Source organism: Panthera pardus, unplaced genomic scaffold (genome assembly GCF_024362965.1).
Source record: "Panthera pardus isolate Hobbes unplaced genomic scaffold, ASM2436296v1 HiC_scaffold_13, whole genome shotgun sequence".
NCBI classification, from domain to species: domain Eukaryota; kingdom Metazoa; phylum Chordata; class Mammalia; order Carnivora; family Felidae; genus Panthera; species Panthera pardus.
In genome coordinates, this window is record NW_026526688.1 from 74,260,301 (window position 1) to 74,284,951 (window position 24,651).

The 24,651-nt window shown below is 42.2% G+C and overlaps 1 protein-coding gene and 1 long non-coding RNA gene across 13 annotated transcripts in view; one reads left to right on the forward strand and one right to left on the reverse strand.

The window, feature by feature from the left end:
• Positions 1-24,651, reverse strand: part of TRIM2 (tripartite motif containing 2) — a 160,872-nt gene that overhangs the window by 28,987 nt on the left and 107,234 nt on the right. For 11 of the 12 annotated variants that reach the window (XR_002077800.2, XM_019441248.2, XM_053901181.1 and 8 more), the window contains exons 3-6: positions 22,694-22,931; positions 11,318-11,469; positions 9,963-10,143; positions 8,377-9,100 (exon numbers count right to left, since the gene is read on the reverse strand). Coding sequence is in view for 11 of the 12 variants with exons in the window: in XM_019441248.2 (XP_019296793.1) it covers positions 8,377-9,100; positions 9,963-10,143; positions 11,318-11,469; positions 22,694-22,931 (1,295 nt within the window). In the remaining variant the exon portion in view is untranslated. The remainder of the gene's footprint in view (positions 1-8,376; positions 9,101-9,962; positions 10,144-11,317; positions 11,470-22,693; positions 22,932-24,651) is intronic. The other variant, XM_019441245.2, reaches the window with a different exon arrangement.
• LOC109262514 (uncharacterized) lies at positions 10,143-22,938 on the forward strand. The gene is made up of 3 exons (XR_002077801.2): positions 10,143-11,117; positions 21,978-22,106; positions 22,597-22,938. It is a non-coding gene; the product is annotated as an uncharacterized LOC109262514 (long non-coding RNA).

The following is a 24,651-nucleotide window of genomic DNA, read 5'->3' on the forward strand; positions in this document are numbered from 1 at the left end:
TAACAACCCCATGAAGCAAGATAAATATTATTGTTCCATTTTATAGGTGAGAAAACAAAGCTAGACACATTACAAATGTAGTAAAGACACAGAGAAAAGAATAAAACTGAGTTCTCCCACTCTTTTACATAATACTTTTTCTAATATGCACATTGCTTGTTTTTTTTTTAATTTCAAATAACCTCTACACCCAACGTGGGACTCAAACTCATGCCACCAAGATCAAGAGTCTTAGGCTTTACTGGGGCGCCTGGGTGGCTCAGTCGGTTGAGTGTCTGACTTTGGCTGAGGTCATGATCTTGCGGTCTGTGAGTTCGAGCCCCACGTTGGGCTCTGTGCTGACAGCTCAGAGCCTGGAGCCTGCTTCGGAGTCTGTCTCCCTCTCTCTCTGCCCCTCCCCCGCTCATGCTCTGTCTCTCTCTCTCTCTCTGTCAAAAATAAATAAAAATTAAAACAATTTTTTTTAAAGAAGAGTCTTAGGTTTTACTGACTGAGCCAGCCAGGTGCTCCTGCTTCTTTCTAACTGGACTTTAGAATACCGGGTTTTTGGGGTGAAGATAATGACCTCTGAGCTCATATGGATCACGCTTTCTCCATAAAACCCTTAGGAGTTCCATTCCTTATCACATGGTATTTTAACTGTTTAACTGTCTCTCACTAAACTGTTGAGTTCCCCAGGGCAAGGGCTGTTTGTTGTCCTGTTTGTTGTCGTACCCCGTAACACAGCACAGTGCCGAGCACTCAGGAAATATTAACGACATCTTTTCCCACTTGAAATGCAAGAAGAGTTCTCAAGCATGAGATTCTCGAAGGGGTGTGCCAGGGTCCCTGTAAAGACTTCAGATGCCAAATTAGCATGATCTCTCTCCTCAGGGATTTTAGGGTGGAGAGGTGGTGGTTTGGAGAGGTGAGGCAAGGGAGAAGAGGCATAAAATATCACATCTTCCTATAAAGACTCCAAACTTACGTTAAGTGATTTTACACATCCATTTTACATTATAAGAAAGCACACTGTTCTCGAGTACAAAAGAGTACTTCATTCAATACTTCTCCCCGACACATTAAGGTATGGTGTATGAATTACATCATTTGGAACAATTCAACTGCAATGCTTTCACTCCCTCCCACATCTTCTGGCTTTCCCTTTGTTCAAAGACTTTCTTTGGTAGCTGACAAAACCAGCTCATGGTAGTCAGCAAACTCTTGACAGTGCAGGGAAAAATAATCCCCATGTTTCATCAACAGATGCTCTAAGCTACCTCCCTAAACTCATTCAAGATGGTTTTCAAGTACAATATCAGAATTAACACAATAACTCATTCACAGTGGGCATATAATTAAGTTTTCAGGCGTGGGAGGTATCAAATTTCTCAACTTTGGAAAACCACAGTAGTTAAAGGACATTTTAGATGAAGAGGAATCACTGTGCAATTAAAAAGGCACGGGCGTCAAAGGCACAGGCAGCTTGGGTCCTAGCCCAGCAATCTGAGCCCCCATCCCTTCAGTGGTAGGGATAATTATATGCTGACCTGATAACTGGCTCTTGAGGGGCAGGAGCTGCGGGAGGAGCTCTGATTTGTAGCCTCTGCCCACTCCTGTAGTGTAAATGCTCCCATCCCGGCTGATTTCCAGCTACTGACAGGGCGTCACTGAACAGTGATGGGGAGGCAAAGGGCACGCTGGCATGCACCACATATTATGTTGTGGTAGGTATATTACACCATGGGGGCATTAGCAACTGAAAGCGTATTATCCCTACTACAGAGTTTAAGTAAGATGACATATGGAAATAGACTGCACAGAGCCTGGCTCAGAGAATGCTTAGTCTTTCTTCCTGAGTCCGTTCCCCATCCTTTCTCCCTGAACCACACTGAAGCTCATGATTTAAAGTAACTTCTCTCAGGGCACCTGGGTGGCTCAGTTGGTTAAGTGTCTGACTTCAGCTCAGGTCATGATCTTGTGGTTCGTGAGTTCGGGCCCCGCGTCTGGCTCTGTGCTGACAACACAGAGCCTGGAGTCTGTTTTGGATTCTGTGTCTCCCTCTCTCTCTGCCCCTCTCCTGCTCATGCTCTTTCTCTCTCTCAAAATTAAATAAAAATGTTAAAAAAAATTCTTAAATAACTTCTCTCTACTTTTCACTCCCAAACTGATCTTTATCACTGACTTCTTTACTAAGCTCCAAACCTACACTCCAAACTGCCTATGGTACACTTCAACCTGGTTGATCAAAACTGAAATATACCTCCCTTCCCCTGACTATCCTTACCTTGGTTGATAAGGATAAGAATAACAACAGCCAACATTTATTGCCTCCTTACTACGTGCCTGTACTGTCTGAATACATTTTACATATATTATTTTGATCCTCACCATATGAAGTATGTGTTAATACCATCCCCATTTTACAGATATAGAAAGTGAGGCACAGACGGTTAAATAATTTCCCCTAAATCATACAACTAATACATAGCAGGATGGGATTTGAATTAAGCACTCAGGCTTTTCAGTTCTTTACTATGTTCTTCACTGCTTAGGTTAACTATTACTTCTACACTACAACTATGAATAATAGGTTACCTAGTATTACCTACTTTGCCTCTCTAAAGTGCATTGAACATCATTCAGTGCCAGGCACTACTCTAAGCTCTTTAGTATGTCAGTTCATTTAATCTTCACAACCCCTTATGAGGTACATTATTCTTATCATACCCATTTTATGGAGGAAAGTGAGGCACTGAGAGGGTAAGTAACTTCCCCAGGACTGCACAGATGAGAAAGTGGCCATGCTGGGGCCGGGATCCAGGGCAGTTCATCTTCAGAGTGCACAGCCTGAACCACTGTTCATTCACTCTACTGCTCCACATCCCTACAGCATTCAAGCCAGACATCAAGAAGTTTGATTTGGTCACCGAGCCCTGCCCTCTCCCTCCTGAGCATTTCTAAATCTCCCATTTCCTCTCCACTCCATCACAACACTCTTAATCTGCCACGCGTAATAGCTCGTGTGGACTACTGCAGGAAGGGGGCAGCTCCCTGCTTCCTGGGAGAGACTTCGGAGGAGTCGACCTCCTAGAAAGCCCCCCAAGGCTCTATGGAAACAAGCAGCTGTAGTAACCTACTGTACCACTTTACACGGTGCAGTGCCTCCCCATTGCCCACACAGCTACAGGTCTCAAACCTCAGTGTGCAGAAGCACTACCACAGCTTGTAGAATGCAGATTCCTGGCCCTCCCCAGAGACTGAGAAACACAGGTATAGAGAACAAAGTCCAAGCTCCTTATCAAGGAAACAACCTTTTCTCTGCTTCTCCTTCCTTGAGGCTCCAGGAAGATGGAATCATTTACGGTTTATTCAGTTTCTCACCTTCATGACTTTGCACCTGCTCTCCCTTCGTCTGAAACCCCCTAGTTTCCTTCCATCTGACACTCTTTCTCTTTCAAAGCCAGCTTAGGTTTAGATATCATCTCTGGGACGCGTCTGTGACTCCCCACCACCTGCCAGCCTCCTCCCTGCCACCCCAATTTCTGTATCTTGATTCAAACTGAAGGTACATTTTTTTACATTATCTTTCTCCTTCGGACTGTGGCCTCCTCTAGGTCAGACTCAGAATCTCATCCGTCTTCATACCACAATCTAGCCAAGTGTCTGGAACATAGGAAGTGCTGAGACAGCAGAATTCCATCTAACTTGGGGGTTGGATAATTGGTGAAGAAGGCAAAAATTTAAGTCAAATTTACCCCTGAAAATCTCTTATGTCACCCAGAAAGTGATAATTCACTTTCACGAATACACAAAACCAACACATTATTTACAGTTGTCGAATGAACCCTAATACATGTTATTATGAAAACTATGTATCCTGCGGCTCCTGGGTGGTTTAGTCAGTTAACTGTCCAACTTCGGCTCAGGTCATGTTCTCATGGTTCGTGAGTTTGAGCCCTGTGTTGGGCTCTGTGCTGACAGCTTGGAGTCTGGAGCCTGCTTTGGATTCTGTGTGTCTCTCTCTGTTCCTCCCATGCTCATTCTCTCTTCTCTCTCTCAAAAATAAATAAATAAGCATCCAAAAAATTAACAGAAAAAGAAGAAGAGAAAACCATGTATCTTCAAGCACAAAATCAGTGCCATGAGAAGCTCCGTATGTGCAAGACCAGTTGAGGGAACAGCAGAGTCATGGTTGCTCCTCCTGGCCCAGGTGTGCAGCTGAATTCCAATGAGTTCTGGATTACATGTGGCAGCCTTTGACACATGCACAGAGGGACTGCTCAAATCGTGCATGTTCTATTATCACGCGCCGAACAGCCTAATCGTACAGAGAGACTTAAAGTTCTAAAACAAAGGTGAAGCCAGGGCGCCTGGGTAGCTCAGTCGGTTGAGCGACTGACTTCGGGTCAGGTCATGATCTCACGGTTTGTGAGTTCGAGCCCTGCGTCGGGCTCTGTGCTGACAGCTCAGAGCCTGGAGCCTGCTTCTGATTCTGTGTCTCCCTCTCTTTGCCCCTCCCCCACTCATGCTCTGTCTCTCTCTGTCTCAGGAATAAATAAACATAAAAAAAATTAAAAAAAAAAATAAGAAAATAAAACAAAGCTGAAACTGTAAAAAAAAAAATTGAACTCTTCTTTTTTGTTTGTTTGAATATAATTTATTGTCAAGTTAGCTAACATAGAGAGTATACAGTGTGCTCTTGGCTTTGGGAGTAGATTCCTGTGATAAGTTGAACTCTCCTAACTATTAATATAAACTCTACCTGTTGTAGCCAACAGCACAGAAGTTGAGAAGACAAGTTCTTAGAAGGCCAGCAATGTTTGTCTGACATTGCCTAGCACAGCTCCTGGCACGAGAATACATGTGAATGACCGCCCTCGAGCTTAGTGTGTTGCTGCCTGCCTATCTGTGTGTCCCTGGACCGCAACATTGGGACCTGACAGTGGTGAGAAGGAAGTTAAATCATGCACATAGGTCACAACTGGATCCTATTCAGATGGGCAAAGTACTTATGCAAAGTAGTCGTCTGGGTACTGTTGGGGTTATAAATGATTAAAGACATCATCCTTGACATCAAGTGATTTACAATCTTATCGAGAAGTAAGACCCACTCATAAATAATAATAATCACAATGGACTCTAAAGGAGAAGGTAATACTTGAGGGAAGGATAAAATTGGGGAAAGAATTCGTAGATAAGGTGCCCGGTGTGGTGGGCTCAACACTGATTTGTCCAGCCTCACCTCCAGCAAGTGCCCTCACCACTTCCATCCCTCTCTCTCTGCCCCCCTGCATCTGCTCACAGGACGTGTCCCTCGGAAACGTCAGTCATGTTCACTCCTCTTCACCTTGCCTTTCCTCCCCATGCTGATCCTCCTACCTGGAATGCCACTTCCACCTGTCAACCTCGACAACTCCTCCTCTTTGTTCAGGTCCTCCTTTAAATTCTTTCTCGTTTTTGTAGCTTTCCATCACCTGACGCATGGTATGAGAGTTAGGTGGTCATACATCTGTCACCCCAGACTGAAAGCTCCTTGAGGGAGGAGATCTCATTTCTTTCATCTATATACTCCCATCACCTGGCGTAGTGCCTAGCAGGTACCAGGTGCTCTAGATATGCTTTTGGAGCTGTATTATTGCACAGTGAGTGGTGCCTTTTGGCTAGACTCTGGGTAAGAGCATAAAGTAAGGAGAAATAGGCCATAAGACCTGCCTTCCTTTCTGCCCCTACATAAAAGATGCTTAACATCTCCCAAAGGAGACCATGAGGGTGAGGCCCTAATCCAATATAACTGGTGTCCTCACAGGAAGAGAAGGAAACACCAGGAATATGCATGCATAGAGGCACAACTATATAAAGACGAAGCAGCAAGAAGGCAGCCATCTAGAAGACAGAGAGAGTGGTCTCACAGGTAACCAACTCTGGCACAACCTTGATATTGGACTTTCAGCTTCCAGAACTGTAAGAAAATAAATTCCCTTTGTTTAACGCACCCAGGCTATGGCATTTTGTTATGGCAACCCTAGCAAACTAAGACAGCATCTTTACTTTGTGAATAAAACTCAGACATAGCGCTGTATGTCAGGCATTGTTCTAAGCTCTTTACAGATGTTTAAACAATTAGAACGCTTTCCCACCAGGCCCAGTGAATCACCAGTGAATTCTCAACGGGTAGGAGGCAAGAAGAGTATACCTCCTTCTCCCTGGGGCAGGAGCTGGGAATTCAAAATCATATTATTGGGGGGAAACAACACCCTCAGAGGTACATCGAGTGAAAACCACAGGTGGAGATGATGGAGATTAAAATTAATAACAATAGGAAAATAATAGCTACCAGTAATTGAGCACTGAGTTCAGAAAGGGTAAGCTACTTGCTCAACTGTTGAAAAGAATTAGAGTTCAGACCCAAATCTTTGCCTTTTTCTACTTGGCACACTGCTGGGGTAAGCAGACTGAGGTCACTGGCTGGGGCAGGGGGTTGGGGTGGGGCGATGGGGTAAAGGTTGAACAGGTGACTGAGCGTGTTCTCAATGGAGGAGATCAGTGGGCAGCAGGGAGGTAAGTTTTTTGTTTTTTAAGAAAAGGTGGTAGGGAAAATCTAATGACCTTCATTTGCCATGTGCAAATCCAATAGTTCTCGTTTATTTAGCTCCTCCAACATACCAGGCATTAAGCTTGAAACTCAGAACAGTTCTGAGAAGCAGATATTTGTGTATTTTAATTTTATGGACATGGAAATGGGAACGCAGACAAGGTGAGAGACCTGCCCCGAGTTCAAGTAAGTGGCAGAACTGGAGTGGTGGACCTGGGAGGCTCCTAACCCCACCCCCGCCCCAGCTCATCCATTCTGCTTTGCAGGTGTAGCTACAGATTCTGCACCCACACTGTACGTATGGCCAGTGCATGTAGGAGGGCCTCCATGCTCGGACCAGACAAGTTACATATCCTGTCATGGTCTTTACAAGACTCCGCCAAAAGTATTAGCACAGAGCCGCTCTGCCCAAGAATGTTCCAAGGAGCCTGGGTTTCCCAAGATGTTCCATGGAAAAAGTTCTCTGCTTGGAAAAGTCTGGTGGAAGTGCTGCCTGTTATCCCTCCCTTGCCTCGGAGACTAACAGTGAACACTGGTAGATTCTAAAGGTTCTGCAGTTTAAAAAAAAAAAAAAAAAAAAAAGGCTCTTTCCTTCAATGAGGCCAAGGTCTCCCCAGTCTACTTGACCCAGAGGCAAGGTGTGTCAGTTAATATACTGGGCAGCACCTCTTAAGAGGTGTTGCAACGCAGGACTTAAGAAGCAGATAGATAAACAGGATGGAGCTACTTTTGGAAACATTAACTAAAATGTAGGCTTTTTTCTTAAGAATTACAAAGGCCATTGATATTTACATTTAGTCTGCTTTCTACTGAGAAAATAAACAGTTAAAAAAAAATCAGAGGCAATAAACCAAACAAGGGAATTTGAGATTTGCATTCTCAAAATCTATTGGCTTATCCTAAAACCTCATGCTTCTGCCCCAACCCCATTCCATTCTCCAGATTTCCACCCACCCTCCCCTCTTTGGGTCTGCTCTCCAGCTACACCCAGCTGAAAGTGACCACAATTTACAATGCATCCAGCCCCGTACCCCCAGCCCTTACATTGCAGAAACAGTGATAGGGAGGCATCCGACCTTCTGCCCACAGCGCGGCCAGAACTGGCATATGTCAGAGAAGCAATGAAGTTATCTGATACAACAATCAACGATCCCTCTGCCTTTGGGTTAGGGAGGAGCACTCTAAAGACATTCCTATGGAAGGGTGGGGGTGGGGGTGAGACTGCCAACATTTCCTTTAAAACTTCCGGATTGTGAGTACTGTGATTTTTCTATTTCTCTTTTTGCTTATTTTCGGCTTCTAATTCTCGACAATTAATTTGTAGCACTTGTGTTACAAAGTAGGAGGGGGTAGGAGGAGCGAAGAAAATGGGGAGAGAGGGGTGGGGGGAGAGGAGGAAGGAGGGGGAAGGGGGGAGGCATAGGGACGAGGGGGAGTTGGAGAGAGAGGGGGAAAACAGCTGAACAAGACAGGAGAAAAAGACTGGGTGGGGAAGACTTGGGGGGGGGGGAAGGAGGAAGGGAGAGAGGCTAATGGGCAAGGGGGAAGGGAAGGAGGGGAAGAGGGAGGCAGAAGACAAAGAAAAAAGGGCAGGAGAAGGAGGGAGGAGAAGGGGAAAATCAATCATAAAATCTCCGAAGAAGAAGGTTGCATAAGCTCACCCGATAACATACACCGGTGTCTCCCAACACGGTCAGGTACAAGCCCTGACCTGCAACGTTCCCGTTTGCAACAACACTTTCCCAGCTGCCCCGTAACCAAAGCAACGCTTAGGCACCGGCGCGGCGATGCTTTCTCCTTACCCACTCGGAAGATCAGATCGTCTTCGATGGGATTCTCTTTTCGTTTCCCAGTGCTGTACATGCTCGCGGGTCTCTTCACCGCTTTCTGCTTGACATGGCCGCTCCCTGGGGACTTAACGCGCCTCTTCACGCCCTCGGTGGTGGGAGACACGTCGGCCGACCGGATCACCTTCAGCTTGAACGGGCTGCCTCGGATGTGCTGGTCGTAGAGTCGCAGAGAGAGGGTAAAGTCCCCTTCCTTCTGGACAGTGTACAAAAACTCGTACGTGCCGTTTTTGTTGTCGAGTATTTCTCCGTCCGCCACGCTGCCGTCGGGCGTGCTCAGCTCCGCCGTGATGTAGGCGTTGCCGGTCTTGCACAGCTCCCCGTCTTTGTCCTTGGTCGTTATGGTAACGGACATGGGCTGCCCGATGATGGTCTGCCGCAGCCCCTCGCCCGTGGCCACCGTCTCGGAGGCGACGGCGTTGGTGGTTAAGATCGTCCCGAGGTTGTGGATGGACTTCTTGAGCCCTTCGGTCTCCACGATGAAATCCAGCTGATCATTTTCACGCGGGTGCAGCGGGAAATCCTGGTCGGCCAGTTCGTTCAGCTTCTCGCTCATCTGCTTCTTCACGAGCAGCACCTCCGTCTCCGTGCCATGGTTCAGGGCCTGCGCGGTGAAGTTGCTGCAGCTCTTTATGTTCTCCTGCCCCTCGAGCAGGGTATCCAGCTGCGACTGAAGGACCTGTGGGGTCAAAAAGCGAGGCCGGGTGAGCGCTTCTCAGCTCACTGCATGGTGCGCGCTTGGCGCGCCGGGGCAGCGCCCTCCGCGGGCGGCTACCGCGTCCTGCACCTGCCCCCGCCGGTGGTTCTCCGCAAGTGGTATTTAATTTGGCCCACTGAACCAGCTTCTAATGCAGGATTCTGAATTGCATTCGCAGTACCTTCTCGTTCCCTTCCGCCTCGCCCAGACTCTCCCACACACATATTTCTTGGGTCATGTGTTTTTGCTAGGGACAAGCAGAAACGTCACCACCAGGAGCCGGGAAAACAAATTGCTATGCCTGGCATCTGAACTATTAATTATTCAGTATCTCTCTGTAATGTCCTAAATTCCCCTGTTACCACCCAAAGGAACAGAAACCAAACAAAACTCTCCACACCCGGAATAGCAGAAGCTTTTGATCCCTGGTTTTGTGACTGGACATGTTAAAGGCTGCAGTCAGGGTTCACTTTGAAGTTGACTAACAGGTTGGTGTGGATGAGAGAGCAATTAAGAGACTATTAGACATTATAACTTAAGGAAGGAAAATAATCCAGTTTAACCCTAAATCCTGAAAACATTACTTTATATTCATTCTTGCCTTGTGTCAAATCATAAATTGGTACTTAAGGTTACAGAATCATAGAAGTTTGCCGGAAAGAGGAAGGAAAAAATAGCTGGGTGTGCCATGAAATGAAAACTACTGTTTACCATAAAACAGTGACACCTAAGGACCCATCCAAGTCCCCTTTGCTGTTCTTAGAACACAGTAAGCTGGTGCAGTGAAATACCGGGGGTATCATGTCTCTTACAGGATTATCTACAAGAATGGCTGGAATCTTACTTTATGTTTGAGGCCATAGTTGACTTCCAGTTCCATAAGCAGCACGCTCTTGCGCACGTTTAAAGTCTTCTGGAGCTCATCAAAGGTAGAATGGATGTCATCCACAATGCTGGCCTTTTGGTTGGTTAACTGATGAATGATTTCTGAGATGAACTGAAGGGCAGAATCTATTTCTGGGAGCCTAGAGGACAGTCATTAAAGATCATTATTTAGCATCAACCCAGAAATAGCAAAACATCTACCTAAACACTATGTTTTGTCAAAAAAATATTTTCTTTGCCTTTCATTATCTTTAAAAAGTAATAACTGAAGAACAGAATGAATAAGATATGACATAATTACTGCCTTTGAGAGAAGAGACTCTGAGGGTCCATGTGTACTTCAAGTGTTCAGTCATCTAATTTTACTAATTGATGGTACAAAGCCTTGAGGCTCTCTGAACCCCATGGCTTCTCCTCACTCTGAATCAAGCCTTCTCAAACTTAACACTATAATATTGTAGGTCACATACTTCTTTGTTACAGGGGACTAGCCTGTGTGTTATAGGATGTTTAACAGCATCCTGTCTTCTACCATATGCCAACAGCAGCACCCCCCCCCCCCAAATTATGACACCAAACTGTCTCCAGGCATTGTCAAATGTCTCCTGGGGGTATGCGAAATTACCCACAATTGAGAACCAGGTTCTAAATGTATAGCTAATCCTAATTAGTTTTATCCTAATCATATGAAAAACTCATCCAAATTCAGTTTCCTGAGAACATTTTTCAAGTTTCCAAGTTCCTTTAATTATTATAGAATAACCACACTTTTCTCATTACAACTATTGGTGACAAGATTTACTTTCAGCTGGTTGTTTATTTCCTCTCTTTGGTCTTTCTTTTGTATCACACAGCTACTCTGTTCCCTCATTTCCATGCCAAAGAGAAAGCCTGGAAGCAGGAAAACATAAGGAAAATCGAGCAATCACTGATCAGTACCATTTGCTGGGCTCAAACAGAGAGGAGCCAATGACAGTAAACACAATGGTCCTGTATATGTCAAGAAGAGCAGCTAAGAAAGGCTCCTCAGAGAGCCTGGTTTCAGGCATGAATTTCAGAAGATCTGCTGAGAGCATTTTCCTGGAATGTATTTTATTCACTTAATCATCCTAAGGTACTGAAACAAAAATGCCACCCCTCTTAACATAAGGGCGTTGGAATTTGACCAAGGGGTAGGGGGTGATCCTAATCACTCGCTGGGGTTCATGACTACAGACACACAAAGGAGAATTTATTTAGGGAGCATGAGCCCACGGAGACAAGAGATCGGGAGGCCAAGCCTCACACAAGACAGCCAGGGGGAGGTGTGTGCACCTTTTGTTGACGGCATCCAACTGGACCTGGAGTGAGGCCTTGTGTTGCTCTACCACATCCTTGAGGGGGACTGTGGGGTGTTCTGCGTGCTCCCCCTCAGTGCACTCTCGACACATGGCGGTCTCACAAGACTGGCAGTAAAAGTCCATCACCTGCAGGTAACACAAAAACAATTCCAGGTTCAAGGCCACTAACTGAGGGCTTACTGGGCACTAGGCCTGTAGTAGGCATCCTCTCATTTCATTCTCACAGCTTTCCCAGGATGTAGGCGGTATGTCCAGTTTCACAGAAGAAAAGGAAGGATACATTTTTAAGTGCCAGGTCTCAAACAGAGATGGGCCAAGCTGCAGCGGTGGCCACAAAGCCAGATTTTCTGTGGTTACTCCCCTAGAGCAGAACAGTGTGGGGCTGCGATGCTCCAACTTCCTGATCTTAGGACCCTTTGCCACTCTTTATAAACTATTGAGCACTCCAAAGTGCTTTTATTTATGTGCATTGTATCTACAGATATATTAAAAACTGAAACAAAAATTTTAAAAAGTAACTAAAAGCAATAATAAGCCCACTCGATGTTAACATGAATAATATAAAACATGAAAAATAACTGTATTTTGAAAAACAAGAAATTTTGTGACAATGATGGCATTGTTTCCCACTTAAAAAATTTTCTTCAGCGTCTGGGTTAATAGTAAACAGCTGGATTTTCATATCTGCTTCTGCATTATATCTGTTGTGATTGCACACATCATGTTGTCTCTGGAAAATTCCACTGTACACACTTGAGAGAACAAGAGTGAAAAAGGCACATAATGTCTTAGTATTATTTTAAATACAGTTTTCATCTTATGGACTGCCAACCCAGCCCCACAAAGGGTTGGGGGACCCATGAGGGTTCCTGGACCATACTTTGAGAACTGATACTCTTTCTATATGAGACAAGCTGGGGTGCCTGGGTGGCTCAGTTGGCTAAGTGTCCAACTTCAGCTCAGGTCATGATCTCACGGTTCATGAGTTCAAGCCCCGCATCGGGCTCTGTGCTGGCAGCTCAGGGCCTGGAGCCTGTTTCAGAGTCTGTGTCTTTCTCTCTCTCTCTTTCTCTGCCCTCCCCCGCTTACACTCTGTCTCTCTCTCAAAAATAAATAAACATTAAAGAAAAAAGAGATATAAGCTGTACTGAACAATTTGTATCCTGGCTCTACCACTTATGTAAAGGTTACCACTTATGTAACCTCAAATTTTCCTTTGTCAAATGGAGACGATAATAGTAACCTAGAACTCAAAACTGCACAAAGAACTCAGATGTGGCACTGGCATGATGTAGCAGCAGCAATGATGATGATGATGATGGTGATGGTGATGGTGATGGTGATATCATCAGCTTATAGGAAAATAAAGGTACCTTATCCTGATTATGATGAACTCTCAGTAACATATAACACAAAGCCTATTAAGTCAGTTTCCTTGGGAAGGCATTTCCCTATTCTCTCGGCTGAAAATAATTTTGAATTCCCAAGATACTCTTGGAGGGATCTTTTTCTTGAAGTATAACACATGTACAGAAAATGGCATCAGTCAGGGCACCTGAGTGGTTCAGTCGGTTAAGCGTCTAACTTCAGCTCGGGTCATGATCTCACCATCCATGAGTCTGAGCCCTGCATCTGGCTTTGTGCTGACGGCTCAGAACCTGGAGGCTGCTGCAGATTCTGTGTCTCCCTCTCTCCCTTTGCCATCCCCCGCTCTCGCTTTCTCTCTCTCTCTCAAAATTAAACATTAAAACAATTTTTTAAATGGCATAAGTCTTATTAAAGGTTAGTGGATTTTCATAAAGTGAATCCTCCTACCAAAGCACTTTTATTTATACCCCAGTTTATGAAATATTTATAAGATTTTAAGTTCCTGAGCACAGGAACTCTCTTACAAAAAGCCTAATTCCTTACACAAAGTAAGTATTCAAAAACTACTCAATGAATGAATTGAATGCTGTCTATAAAAGATGCATTTTAGAGTCAAGGACACAAATACATTAAAATTAAAAGGGTAGAAAAAGATATTCCATGCAAATAGTAGTCAGAAGAGAACTGGAGTGGCTATTCTGAGACAAAATAGATTTTAAGACAAAAGTTGTTACAACAGACAAAAGAGGACATTATGTAACTATAAGATGATAAATTCATTGAGAAGATATAACAATTATAAACAAATATGTACCCAACAACAGAGCCCCCAAATATATGAAACAAAAACTGACAGAATTGAAGGGAGAAATGAATAGTTCAGCAATAATAGTTGGAGATCTCAGTACCCCACTTTCATTAATAGAACAATTAGATGGAAGATCCATAAGGAAATAGAAAGTTTGAGAATTATAAACCAACTAGGCCTAACAGACATATAGAACACTCTATTCACTAACAGAATACACATTTTTGTCAAGAACACATAGGACGTTCTCCAGAGTAGACCATATATTGGGTAAAAAAACTCTCAATAAGTTTTAAAAAGATTAAAGTCATACAAATATTTTCTCTAGCCACAATGAAATCAAACTAGAAATCAATAATAGAAGGAAATCTGGAAAATTAACAAATATATGAAAATTAAATAACTTACTCTTACACATTGAGTCAAAGAAGAAATCACAAGGGAAATTAGAATATACTTTGAGATGAGCAAAAATGAAAACACAATATACAAAAACTTATGAGAGAGTTCTCAGAGCAAAATTTTAGATGTAAATGCCTAGTTTAAAAAGAAGAAAAATCTTAAATCAATATAGCCTAAGGTTCGACCTTAAAGAACCAAAAAAGAGGAACAAATCAAAACCAAAACAAAAAGAAAGAAAATAATAAAGATGAAAGTGGAGACAAATAAGATAGAAAAGAGAAACAGAGTAGAGAAAATCAATGAAACCAAAAGTCGGTTCTTTGTAAAGATCAAAAAAATTGACAAACAGGATACTAAGGACAGTTGTATGCCAACAAATTGAATAACATAGATAAAATGGACAAATTCTTAAAAACATACAAACTAGGGGCGCCTGGGTGGCGCAGTCGGTTAAGCGTCCGACTTCAGCCAGGTCACGATCTCGCGGTCTGTGAGTTCGAGCCCCGCGTCAGGCTCTGGGCTGATGGCTCCGAGCCTGGAGCCTGCTTCCGATTCTGTGTCTCCCTCTCTCTCTGCCCCTCCCCCGTTCATGCTCTGTCTCTCTCTGTCCCAAAAATAAATAAAAAACGTTGAAAAAAAAAATTAAAAAAAAAAACAAAACATACAAACTAATAAAACTGACCCAAAGAAGAAATAGAAAATGCGAATATACCTATAATAGGATATCGAACCAGTATTCCAAAAATGTCCAATATAGAAAGCCCATGACCAGATGGCTTCACTGATGAATTCTGCCAAATATTTAAAGAAGTATTAACATCAATCCTTCCAAATTCTTCAAAAAATAGAAGAGGAGGAAACATATCCTAACTTATTCTATTAGGCCAGCAATTCCCTAACACAAAAGCCAAAAACATCACCAGTAAAGTTCATATCCCTTATGAATATAGATGCAAAAATCCTTAACAAAATACTAGTAAACTGAATCAAGCTACATATAAAATGGGTTATACAATACGGTCAAGTGGAGTTTATCCCAAGACTGCAAAGGTAGTTCACATACAAAAATCAACATATGTAATACACCACACCAATAGAATAAAGGGGAAAAAAACTCCACATGGTCATCTCAATTGAGGCAGAAAAAAACATTTGACAATTTCCAACACCATTTCATGATAAAAAACACTTATCAATCTAGAAATAGAAGAAAAGTTCCTAAACTTGATAAAAGGTATCTACAAAAATCCTATACCTAACATTATACCTAATGTTAACCCCCTAAGATACGGAACGACACAAAGATGTTCACTCTTGCCATTTATATTCAGCAATGTACTAGAAATTCTAACCAGGGCATTTAGGCAATAAAAAGCAATAAAATGCATCCAAATTGGAAAGGAAGAAGTTAGAATTTCTCTATTCAGAGATGATATGAACTTATATACAGAAAACTAAAGAATACAACACACCCCCCCACAAAAACATTAGGCCTAACAAATGAATTCAGCAAAGTTGTAGGATACAAGATCACCAAACAAAAATCAGTTGTATTTATATACACTAGCAATGAACAATCCAAAAATGAAATCAAGATAATTCCATTTATAGTAGCATCAAAAAGAATATAAAATACTTAAGAATACATTTAACCAAGAAGGAGTAAGACTTGTACACTGACTTCTACAAAACATTGTTGAAAGATACTAAAGAATACCTAAATAGTGGAAATGAATGTAAAGATATCCCATGCTCATGAATAGGAAGACTTAATACTGTTAAGAGGGCAACATTTCCAAAATCGATCTACTGATTCAGTGAAATACCTATCAAAATTCAAGCATCCTTTTTCCACAAAAGTGAACAAACTATTCTCAAAATTCAGATGGAATTGCATGGGACTCTGAATAGCCAAAACAATCTTGAAAAAAAAAAAATTGGAAGACTTCGACTTCTAAATTTCAAAAGGTAGTACCAAGATAGAGTAATCAGAATACTGTGTTGCTGGCATAAGGACAGACATATAGATAGATGGAATAGAATTGACAGTCCAGAAATTAAACCATACATTTATGGTCAACTGATTCTTGACAAGGGTGCCAAGATCACTCAATGGAGAAAAGCGGTCTTTTCAACAAATGATGCCAAGACAACTGGATATCCACATGTAAAAGAATGAAGTGGAATGCTTACCTCACTCTACATACAAAAATTATCTCAAAATAGATTAACAACCTAAATGTAAGAGCTAAAACTATAAAACTCCTAGAAAAGAAAACATAGGAGTAAACCTTTATGACCTTTGATTAGGTAATGGTTTTCTAGATATGACACCAAAAGCACAAGCAACAAGAAAAAATAGATAAATTGGACTTCTTCAAAATAAAATCTTGTGGATGATGGGTACTATCAAGATACTATCAAGAAAGTGAAAAGAGGGGCACCTGTCTGGCTCAGTCAGTAGAGCATGCAACTCTTGATCTCGGGGTTGTGAGTTCGACTCCCATGTTGGGTGTTGAGGTTACTTAAAAATAAAATCTTTAAAAAAAAGAAAGTGAAAAGAATAGGAGAAATATTTGCGATTCATATATCTGATAAGGATGTAGTATCCAGAACATATAAAGAAACCCTACAACTCAAGAACCCAATTCAAAAAACTGGCAAAGCACTTGAATAGACATTTCTCCAAAGAAAATATACAAATGGCCAATTTGCACACACAAAAAATTATGCTCAATATTATTAGTCACTAAGGAAATCCAAATCAAAACCACTATGAGATACTTTATACTGATTCGGGTGGCTAGACTCAAAAAGTCAGATAATAACAAGTGTTGGTGGAAATGTGGAAAAATCAGAACTTTTATACTTTGCTAGTGGGAATGTAAACTGGCACAATCACTGTGAAAACAGTTTGGTGGCTCCTCAAAAGTAAAATACAGAATTACCATGGGACCCAGGAATTCAATTCCTAGGTATACACCCAAGAGAACTATAAACATACATCCACACAAAAATTTGTACACGAATGTTCATAGCACTATTCATAATAGCCCCAAAGTGGAAACAACATGAATATCCATCAACTAATGAATGGACAAATAAATTGTGGTATATCCAGACCATGGAATATTATTTTAGTCATAAAAAGACATGAAGTTTGGCCATATGGTACAATATAGATGAACTTTGAAAACATTATGCTGAGTAATAGAAACCAGACTCAAGAGGCCACATAATTTACGACTGATTTGTATTAAATGTCTATAATGGCCAAATCTTGCAGAGATAACATGCATACTGGTGACTGCCAGGGGTTAGGGGTAGGGGGGAATGGGGAGTGGCATGATGAAAAAGTTCTGGAACTAGTGGTGATACTTACACAACCTCTTGAATACACTAAAAAAGACTGAATTGTATACTTTAAAAAATTTTTTTACATGTTTTTATTTATTTTTGAGAGACAGAGACAGAGTGTGAGTGGGGGAGGGGCAGAGAGCGAGGGAGACACAGAATCCGAAGCAGTCTCCAGGCTCTGAGCTGTCAGCACAGAGTCTGATGTGGGGCTCGAACTCATGAACCTCAATCATGACCTGAGCCAAAGTCAGGTGCTTAACTGACTGAGCCACCTAGGTGCCCTTGAATTGTATACTTTTAAATGGTTAAACTGTTTCATTTTATGTTATGTGAATTTTCCCTTAATTAAAAAATTAATTTTAGGGGCACCTGGGTGGCTCAGTCGGTTGAGCGTCCGACTTCAGCCCGGGTCACGATCTCGCGGTCCGTGAGTTCGAGCCCCGCGTCGGGCTCTGGGCTGATGGCTCAGAGCCTGGAGCCTGCTTCCGATTCTGTGTCTCCCTCTCTCTCTGCCCCTCCCCCATTCATGCTCTATCTCTCTCTGTCTCAAAAATAAATAAACGTTAAAAAAATTTTTAAAAAAAAATTAATTTTAAAAAATTGCATTAATTAGTTTAAAAAAATGCATCTTTGAAGAGAGAGCTACACACATAGGTGATTGTCCCCGGTTTGGAATCCTAAGTGTTTCTTGGAAACAAAGGCCCTAAAATCATTCTAAAGTGTGAACAACTAGTCATTCCCAAATGTTTGTGCTCAGGATCTGGCAGCTTTGACTCAAGCTGAGAGTTAATTGCGTCAAGCGTGAGACTCAGCTGAGCTCATCCATCTTGAGTGAGATAATACTGGTGTTTGTTCTTGGGGGCGGCTGGGCCAGAGGCCAGGACTAGCTTATTTTTGTTGACAGGTAGACACTACTTGTGAAGATGACAAGGCAAGACCATATGCACTACTAACATGCTAGAAAGGGTGGTCAGGGCCTTGGAACAGCCCTGAGGATTGTGGAAGTGGGGACTTGTTAGTGATAGGGCATTCTTAATGAGGATCTCTTCTTTGTACCTCTTAACATCCTTGTTAGTAAGGTGCCTAAGCAAGCCATAACAGGGTTTAATGATCATTTGCGGTTCTGGGACCGTGAGGCATGAGCTCAAATGTCTGCTTTACGTGCAAAGAACCTCTTAAATCACTGACCATTATTCCCATTTTTCTTTGTATTTGGACAATGCAGCCATGGCAGTTTAATTAGAAGACAGAGAGTGTCACAGCACTTAAAGTAAATGACAGGCTTTCATCCACATGTGCTAATCAGCACCAGGCAGTTTATGAGGACAACATCCTGCTTTATTGTTAATTACCCAATTTTATTAACCTTCAGATGCTTGAATTGTTTTTAAAGATTTACCCATGGCAATTAACTGCAGCAATTTATCTGCAATATTGCATGCATTTGGCTTGAATATGCAATGAGGACCTCTGTTTCAAAGCAGCAGCAGTGAACTACAATCTATGATAAAACAATAGAACGATTCAAGGCACACGCTGTTAATTTCCAAGACCTCTTGCTGGTTTATAAATTTTATGATTCCAAAGAATCATAATGACCCAGCAAAGAGAAATCAGCCAAAACATACTTTAAATAGCTTCATCTACCTTAAGGAGGTTCAAATTCTAGATAGATCTAAATTTTAGTGGATTTGATGTGATGCATTTGGAGAGAGACAAAGGGAAGTTTTAACCTAAAGGATTCTTTAACTTTGCTGGAATCAGCATCTCTAAGACAGATTCTGCTTAGCAGCTGGTGGCATCCAAGGGTCTCTATTGCTTCTATACCCTTCTCCTTTCCATACTGAATATACAGTGTGGAATGACTAATTAAAAAATGAAAGTCTATATAAACATACAAGCATACCCACATATTAGCATAAATGTCATCTGTTACCAAACCATCAATTTTAATGGCTACCCAAGAGTCAGGTGTACGGACTTACCATAATTTAGCCATTTCCCTAATATTGCACATTCAGATTATTTCTAATTTTTACTCTAATCTAAAATTTTCAATGAACATTCTTATATCTTCATTCTTTTCTACAGCTATTTCCTTAGAAATATTTCTACTAGTGGAATTACTGAATTAAAGGACAGGAAGTTGTGTAAAACACTCATTATAGTTCGACAAACTGACATAAACTTTCTGAAGAGCAATTTACCCTCCCACCCACAGCAAATGAAAACATCTCCCCATATCCTCATCAGCACTGCTTATTATCTTTAAAAATCAATTTGAAAAGATGTGATTATTTGTGAAGCTTGACATTTCTCATACTATTATTAGCCATTTATATGTCCTCTGTGAATTTTCTGAGTTCTCTGCCCATTTTCTTTTGTGATGTTCATATTTCCTAACTCTTAATTCTTTTGTGATGTTCATGTTTTTCCTGATTCTTAATTCTTACATAGTAAGGATTTGTTGGGGTATTTTAATTAAGAATTTTACAGTTATTTTCATGAACTGAATGATTAATAGTTTTCTTTTTCTGTCTTCACTAGATTTTGGTATTAAAGTTATGAGTATATCACGAGTGAATTAGGGAGTTTTCTATCTTTTCTTAAGATGCAGACCACACTAGGAATCATATTTGTTTTACACATATTTGTTTTGAAGGAATTAGGTTTCAAATAAAGTTTTACCAGTTTCTTGCAAAATTAGCAGCCTACTCGGGTTTTCTTGATCACTTCCAGTTTCCTAGATAATCATCCATTTCGTTCAATCTTTCAAGTATATTAGCCTTTAGCACCTAGCATTGATATATTTGTTCTAAAATATTCCTTTTACCTGTACTGGTATCTCTTTGTTAGAGTCCTAATTTGATATATTTTCCCTTTTTTGTTTTACCAGATATCAAATTATTTCACTAATTAAAAAAACCAGCTCTTAGGTTTATTAACTCAATTGTTTTATTATTTTCAAACGAAGTTTATCTCTATTATTTCGTGTTCCATATATTTACTTAGTTGTTTTCCCTAGCTTGTTGAATTAAACTCCTTTCATTTTTTTAATAAACATTTATTTATTTATCTTGTGAGAGAGCGAGAGAGAGAGCATCGGAGAGAGAGCAGGGGGAGGGGCAGAGAGAGAGGGAGAGAGAATCTCAAGCAGGCTCTGCATTGTCAACACAGAGCCCGACGCAGAGCTTGATCCCACAAACCACGAGATCATGACCTGAGCTGAGCTAGAGCTCCTCTAGGAGAAGACAGCCTCAGGGAGAGCCAGTGTGAGAAATGGTCATAAGAAGAATGCTCAACTAATTGAAGGCACCATTTAAAGTTTCCTTTACAAAACTTACATGGTAATTCTCCCTTGGAGTACACTGCATGGGAAACTGTGGCTATTGACAGCCTGGTGTGCTTTCAATTAAATAATTAATTAAAGATACGTAGGGGCTCCTGGGTGGCTCAGTCGGCTGAGCGTCCAACTTTGGCTTGGGTCATGGTCTCACGGTTCATGAGTTCGAGCCCCACGTGGGGTTCTGTGCTGACAGCTCAGAGCCTGGAGCCTGCTTCGGATTCTGTGTCTGCCTCTCTCTCTGCCCCTCTCCCATTCGCGCTCTGTCTCTCTGTCTCCAGCTTCCCCATGCCAACAGCCTCCAAACAGCGCATCCCTAAAGCTTTCCCTTTTGTCTGCGGTAGAGCTTTCCCACTCCTCTGCCTGCCTTTGAGTCTCTACCAAAACAGAAGTGACGGTGGCTGGTTCCTTGTTATAGCAAGCTCAGGATAGACAGTCTCTGTTTGTTTCTACATTTCCATGTAGAAGATACTGTGCTTAGTGCTAGCAATATAATGGTGAACATGGTCCCTGACCTTCTGGAGCTCACTTTCTAAAAGTAAGGCCAGAAGATCAACAAATACACAGATGAAGGCAAGCAGAGCATGGTGGATGCCAGGAAGGAAATCCAGGAAGTGATGTAATGGCTAATAAGTGGGTGTCAGAGGTTGGTTTGCCTCAGTTACAGAAGACTGCTCTGTGTGGGAGCAAGTTGAGCAGAGACATGAAGGATGAGGGTGAGCTAGCCAGGGAGCATTCCGGGCAGAAGGCACAGAGAATAATCAAGCCCCAAGGTGGGAAGCCACTTGGCAAGTTCTAGGCCAGTGAGGCTGCCATGTGGTGGGCAGAGAGAGTGGCATGAAATGAGGTCAACAAACAATAGTCATGGCTAATAATTATTCCTTTGCTCTAACAATTAATAGCTTGCTTGATAGTGGTTTTACTAGACCCATGCCTTCTATTATAAGCAGCTTCTAATACTTTTGAAGTGGCCATTACAAAGAAAAAAGTGAATAGTCACTGACGAGAAATAATCTTCATAGCTAACATTTATCAAGAGCTAACTATAATGCTTTATATGACTTAAACATTTACTTCTCCAAGTAATCCCATGTAGTAAATACTATTATTTAATTTTTTTAATGTTTATTTATTTTTGAGAGAGAGAGAAAAAGAGTCTAAGCGGGGGAGGGGCAGAGAGAGAGAGGGAAACACAGAATCCGAAGCAGGCTCCAGGCTCCGAGCTGTCAGCACAGGGCCCGACGCGGGCCTGGAACTCACAAACCGCGAGATCATGACCTGAGCCAAAGTTGGATGCTTAACCGACTAGGCCACTCAGGGGTCCCTAGTAATACAATTATTACTTCTTCTTTACAGATGAGAAAGTGAGACACAGAGAACTTAATAAACGTGCCAAAGCTGACACAGGAATAAGTTGAAGAGCGGGGTTTGAACGAGGCAGTTGAAATCCAAAGCCAGTGCTCTTGTACAATGTGGCCTCTTCAGGTGACATAGCTATTGTGAATCAGTTATTTAATGGTACACACAGGTTCTCCTAAGTTTATATCACCTATTATGCTTGCTAGTAGCAGAAAATACGCTTGAATTCAAAATCTAGAATCTATTGTCAAGGATTCACACATCTTCAAATTCTATTTATTATTAAGGATTAGGGCCTAATGGAGCAGGAGAAAAATTTCCCTCAAAAGAAAAACAAAGAGCTGTAATTAATTAATATTTTAATAATCATTCTCAATTTGCAGCACGTATCTATTTTTAATCTTTATCCAGAATTTACTATATAGATATTTATGTGGGTCAAGAATACCCACTGTGCAAATAGTTATGGGTTTGCTCTCCTGGGGAAACTAATAATACATGCTAATAGACACAATGAAGATTGATCTGATCATTTAAATGAATTTGATCAGAGCAAGTAAGCAGGCAAAATAGCCTGAGCACTGCTAAAAATGCCTTCTAATTACTCATTTTCCAGGTGGAGTTCTGCTTTAGCGTATAACCTCTGATTGCCCGAAGCCTACCCAAATCAAAGCAGTCATGCCCCAGGCCGCGTCTGCAATCCGCTCACTTACATTTCCATCGTGGTTTGGGCAAGAGAGAGGCTTTCCGGCAGCCACAGCGGTGACCGTCTCCAGGATGGAGGACTCCTCAACGTTGCTGCCGGGAGTTCGCTGCAGCACGTCCATCAGGTTCGTGATGAAGAAGTTGTTCTGGAGCGCGGCCACCCCCTTCTCGGGCAGGATGGAGGTCTGGCGGCACACTGGGCAGGAGAGGGTTAGACTGTGGGCGGGAATGTAGTTCTGCAGGCACCTGTTGCGGGAGCAGAAGCAGGTGGACTGTCAGCACAGTGGGCTCTCGAGCAAGAGCAGGACCACCTCTTCTCACAGGTACCATACATTCTCTGCACCTACATGGGTTATTTGCAGAAACTCCCTGTGTAGTTTCCTTTTCTAGGAAAATAAGATTTCAGCAACCAAGAGGTAATGTGTACTCCCGCGCCCCTATCAACTGATCAGGCAAAGGATAACCCTCAAGGAAAAGAGTAACATCACTGACTTTGGTAGTGTTCTGGGGAACCTTGCCCCAAATGAGCAGCATTGGCCTCTCCGGGGAACTTGGAAGAAGTGCAGAATCTTAGGTCTTCCTCCAGGCCTGCTGAGTCTGAATCAGGTGATTTATATGCCCATTAAAGGTTGCAGGGGACACCTGGGTGGCTCAGTCGGTTAAGCGTCTTTGGCTCAGGTCATGATCTCGCAGTTTGTGAGTTCAAGCCCTGTGTTGGGCTCTGTGCTGACAGCTCAGAGCCTGGAGCCTGCTTCGGATTCTGCGTCTCCCTCTCTCTCTGCCCCTCCCCGCTCACACTTTGTCTCTCTCTCTCTCTTAAAAATAAATAAACATTAAAAAAATTTTTAAAAAGGTTGCGAAGCATTGCTCTACAATATCCAGTGTCATGTTCACAGATTTGTGGATTTTTACAATGGGGAGAAACAGGTTGAAGTTTTCTCTTACTGTTGAAATACTTAAATTAAGCCACAGGTAAAGTAATTACTAACAAACTTCATATGTGAAATTGCTCATGTGCTAAGTTAAATAAGAAGGTAAAGATGTATTTTGATAACTGATTAACTCAATGGAACAACTACTCAAGAAGGATAAAGAAATGTGTTTTCATATATAGCAAATGGCATATTCAGTTAATTTTTAATTATTTCATACACATAGTTGCATACAAAAGCATAAGCAGATCTCCCATGTTAAAAACACCTCCCAGTGGAGGGGTGCCTGGGTGGCTCAGTTGGTTAGGCATCTATCTGACTTCAGCTCAGGTCACGATCTCACGGTCTGTGGGTTCAAGCCCCATGTTGGGCTCTGTGCTGACACTCAGAGCCTGGAGCCTGCTTCGGATTCTGTGTCTCCCTCTCTCTCTGCCCCTCCCCACCTCATGTTCTGTTTCTGTCTCTGAAAAATGAATAAACCTTAAAAAAAAAAAAAAAAAAAAAAAACACCTCCCAGTGGAAATGTTTTGTTTGAAGCAGGGATAGGACACCCGGAGTCATACCAACATGATCTCTTCTTGCCTGTCCTCAAAAGGCATCAACTTAATTCATTTAATTAGCAAAATGCATTGCTAGTAATGACTTATATAGATCCTGCTCACTAGATTCACAGTACTTGCAAAAACCATATGAAGTAGGTACTTTATTTACTTATGTTTTAATGTTTATTTATTCTGAGGAAGAGAGGGGGGTGGGGAGGGGCAGAGAGACAGGGAGACAGAGAATCCCAAGCAGTCTTCCCACTCTCAGTGCAGTGCCCGATGTAGGGCTCAAACACACAAACCGTGCGATCATGACCTGAGCTGAAACAAAGAGTCAGACACTTAACCAACTGAGCCACCCAGGTGCCCCTGAAGTATGTACTTTAGACACCCGAGGAAACACAGGCTGAGAGAAGCAAAGTTGCTTGCTCTCAGAACTCCAGTGGTCAAGGGCAGAGCAGGAGTTCAAACCCAGGCGACTCAGGTTCTTAA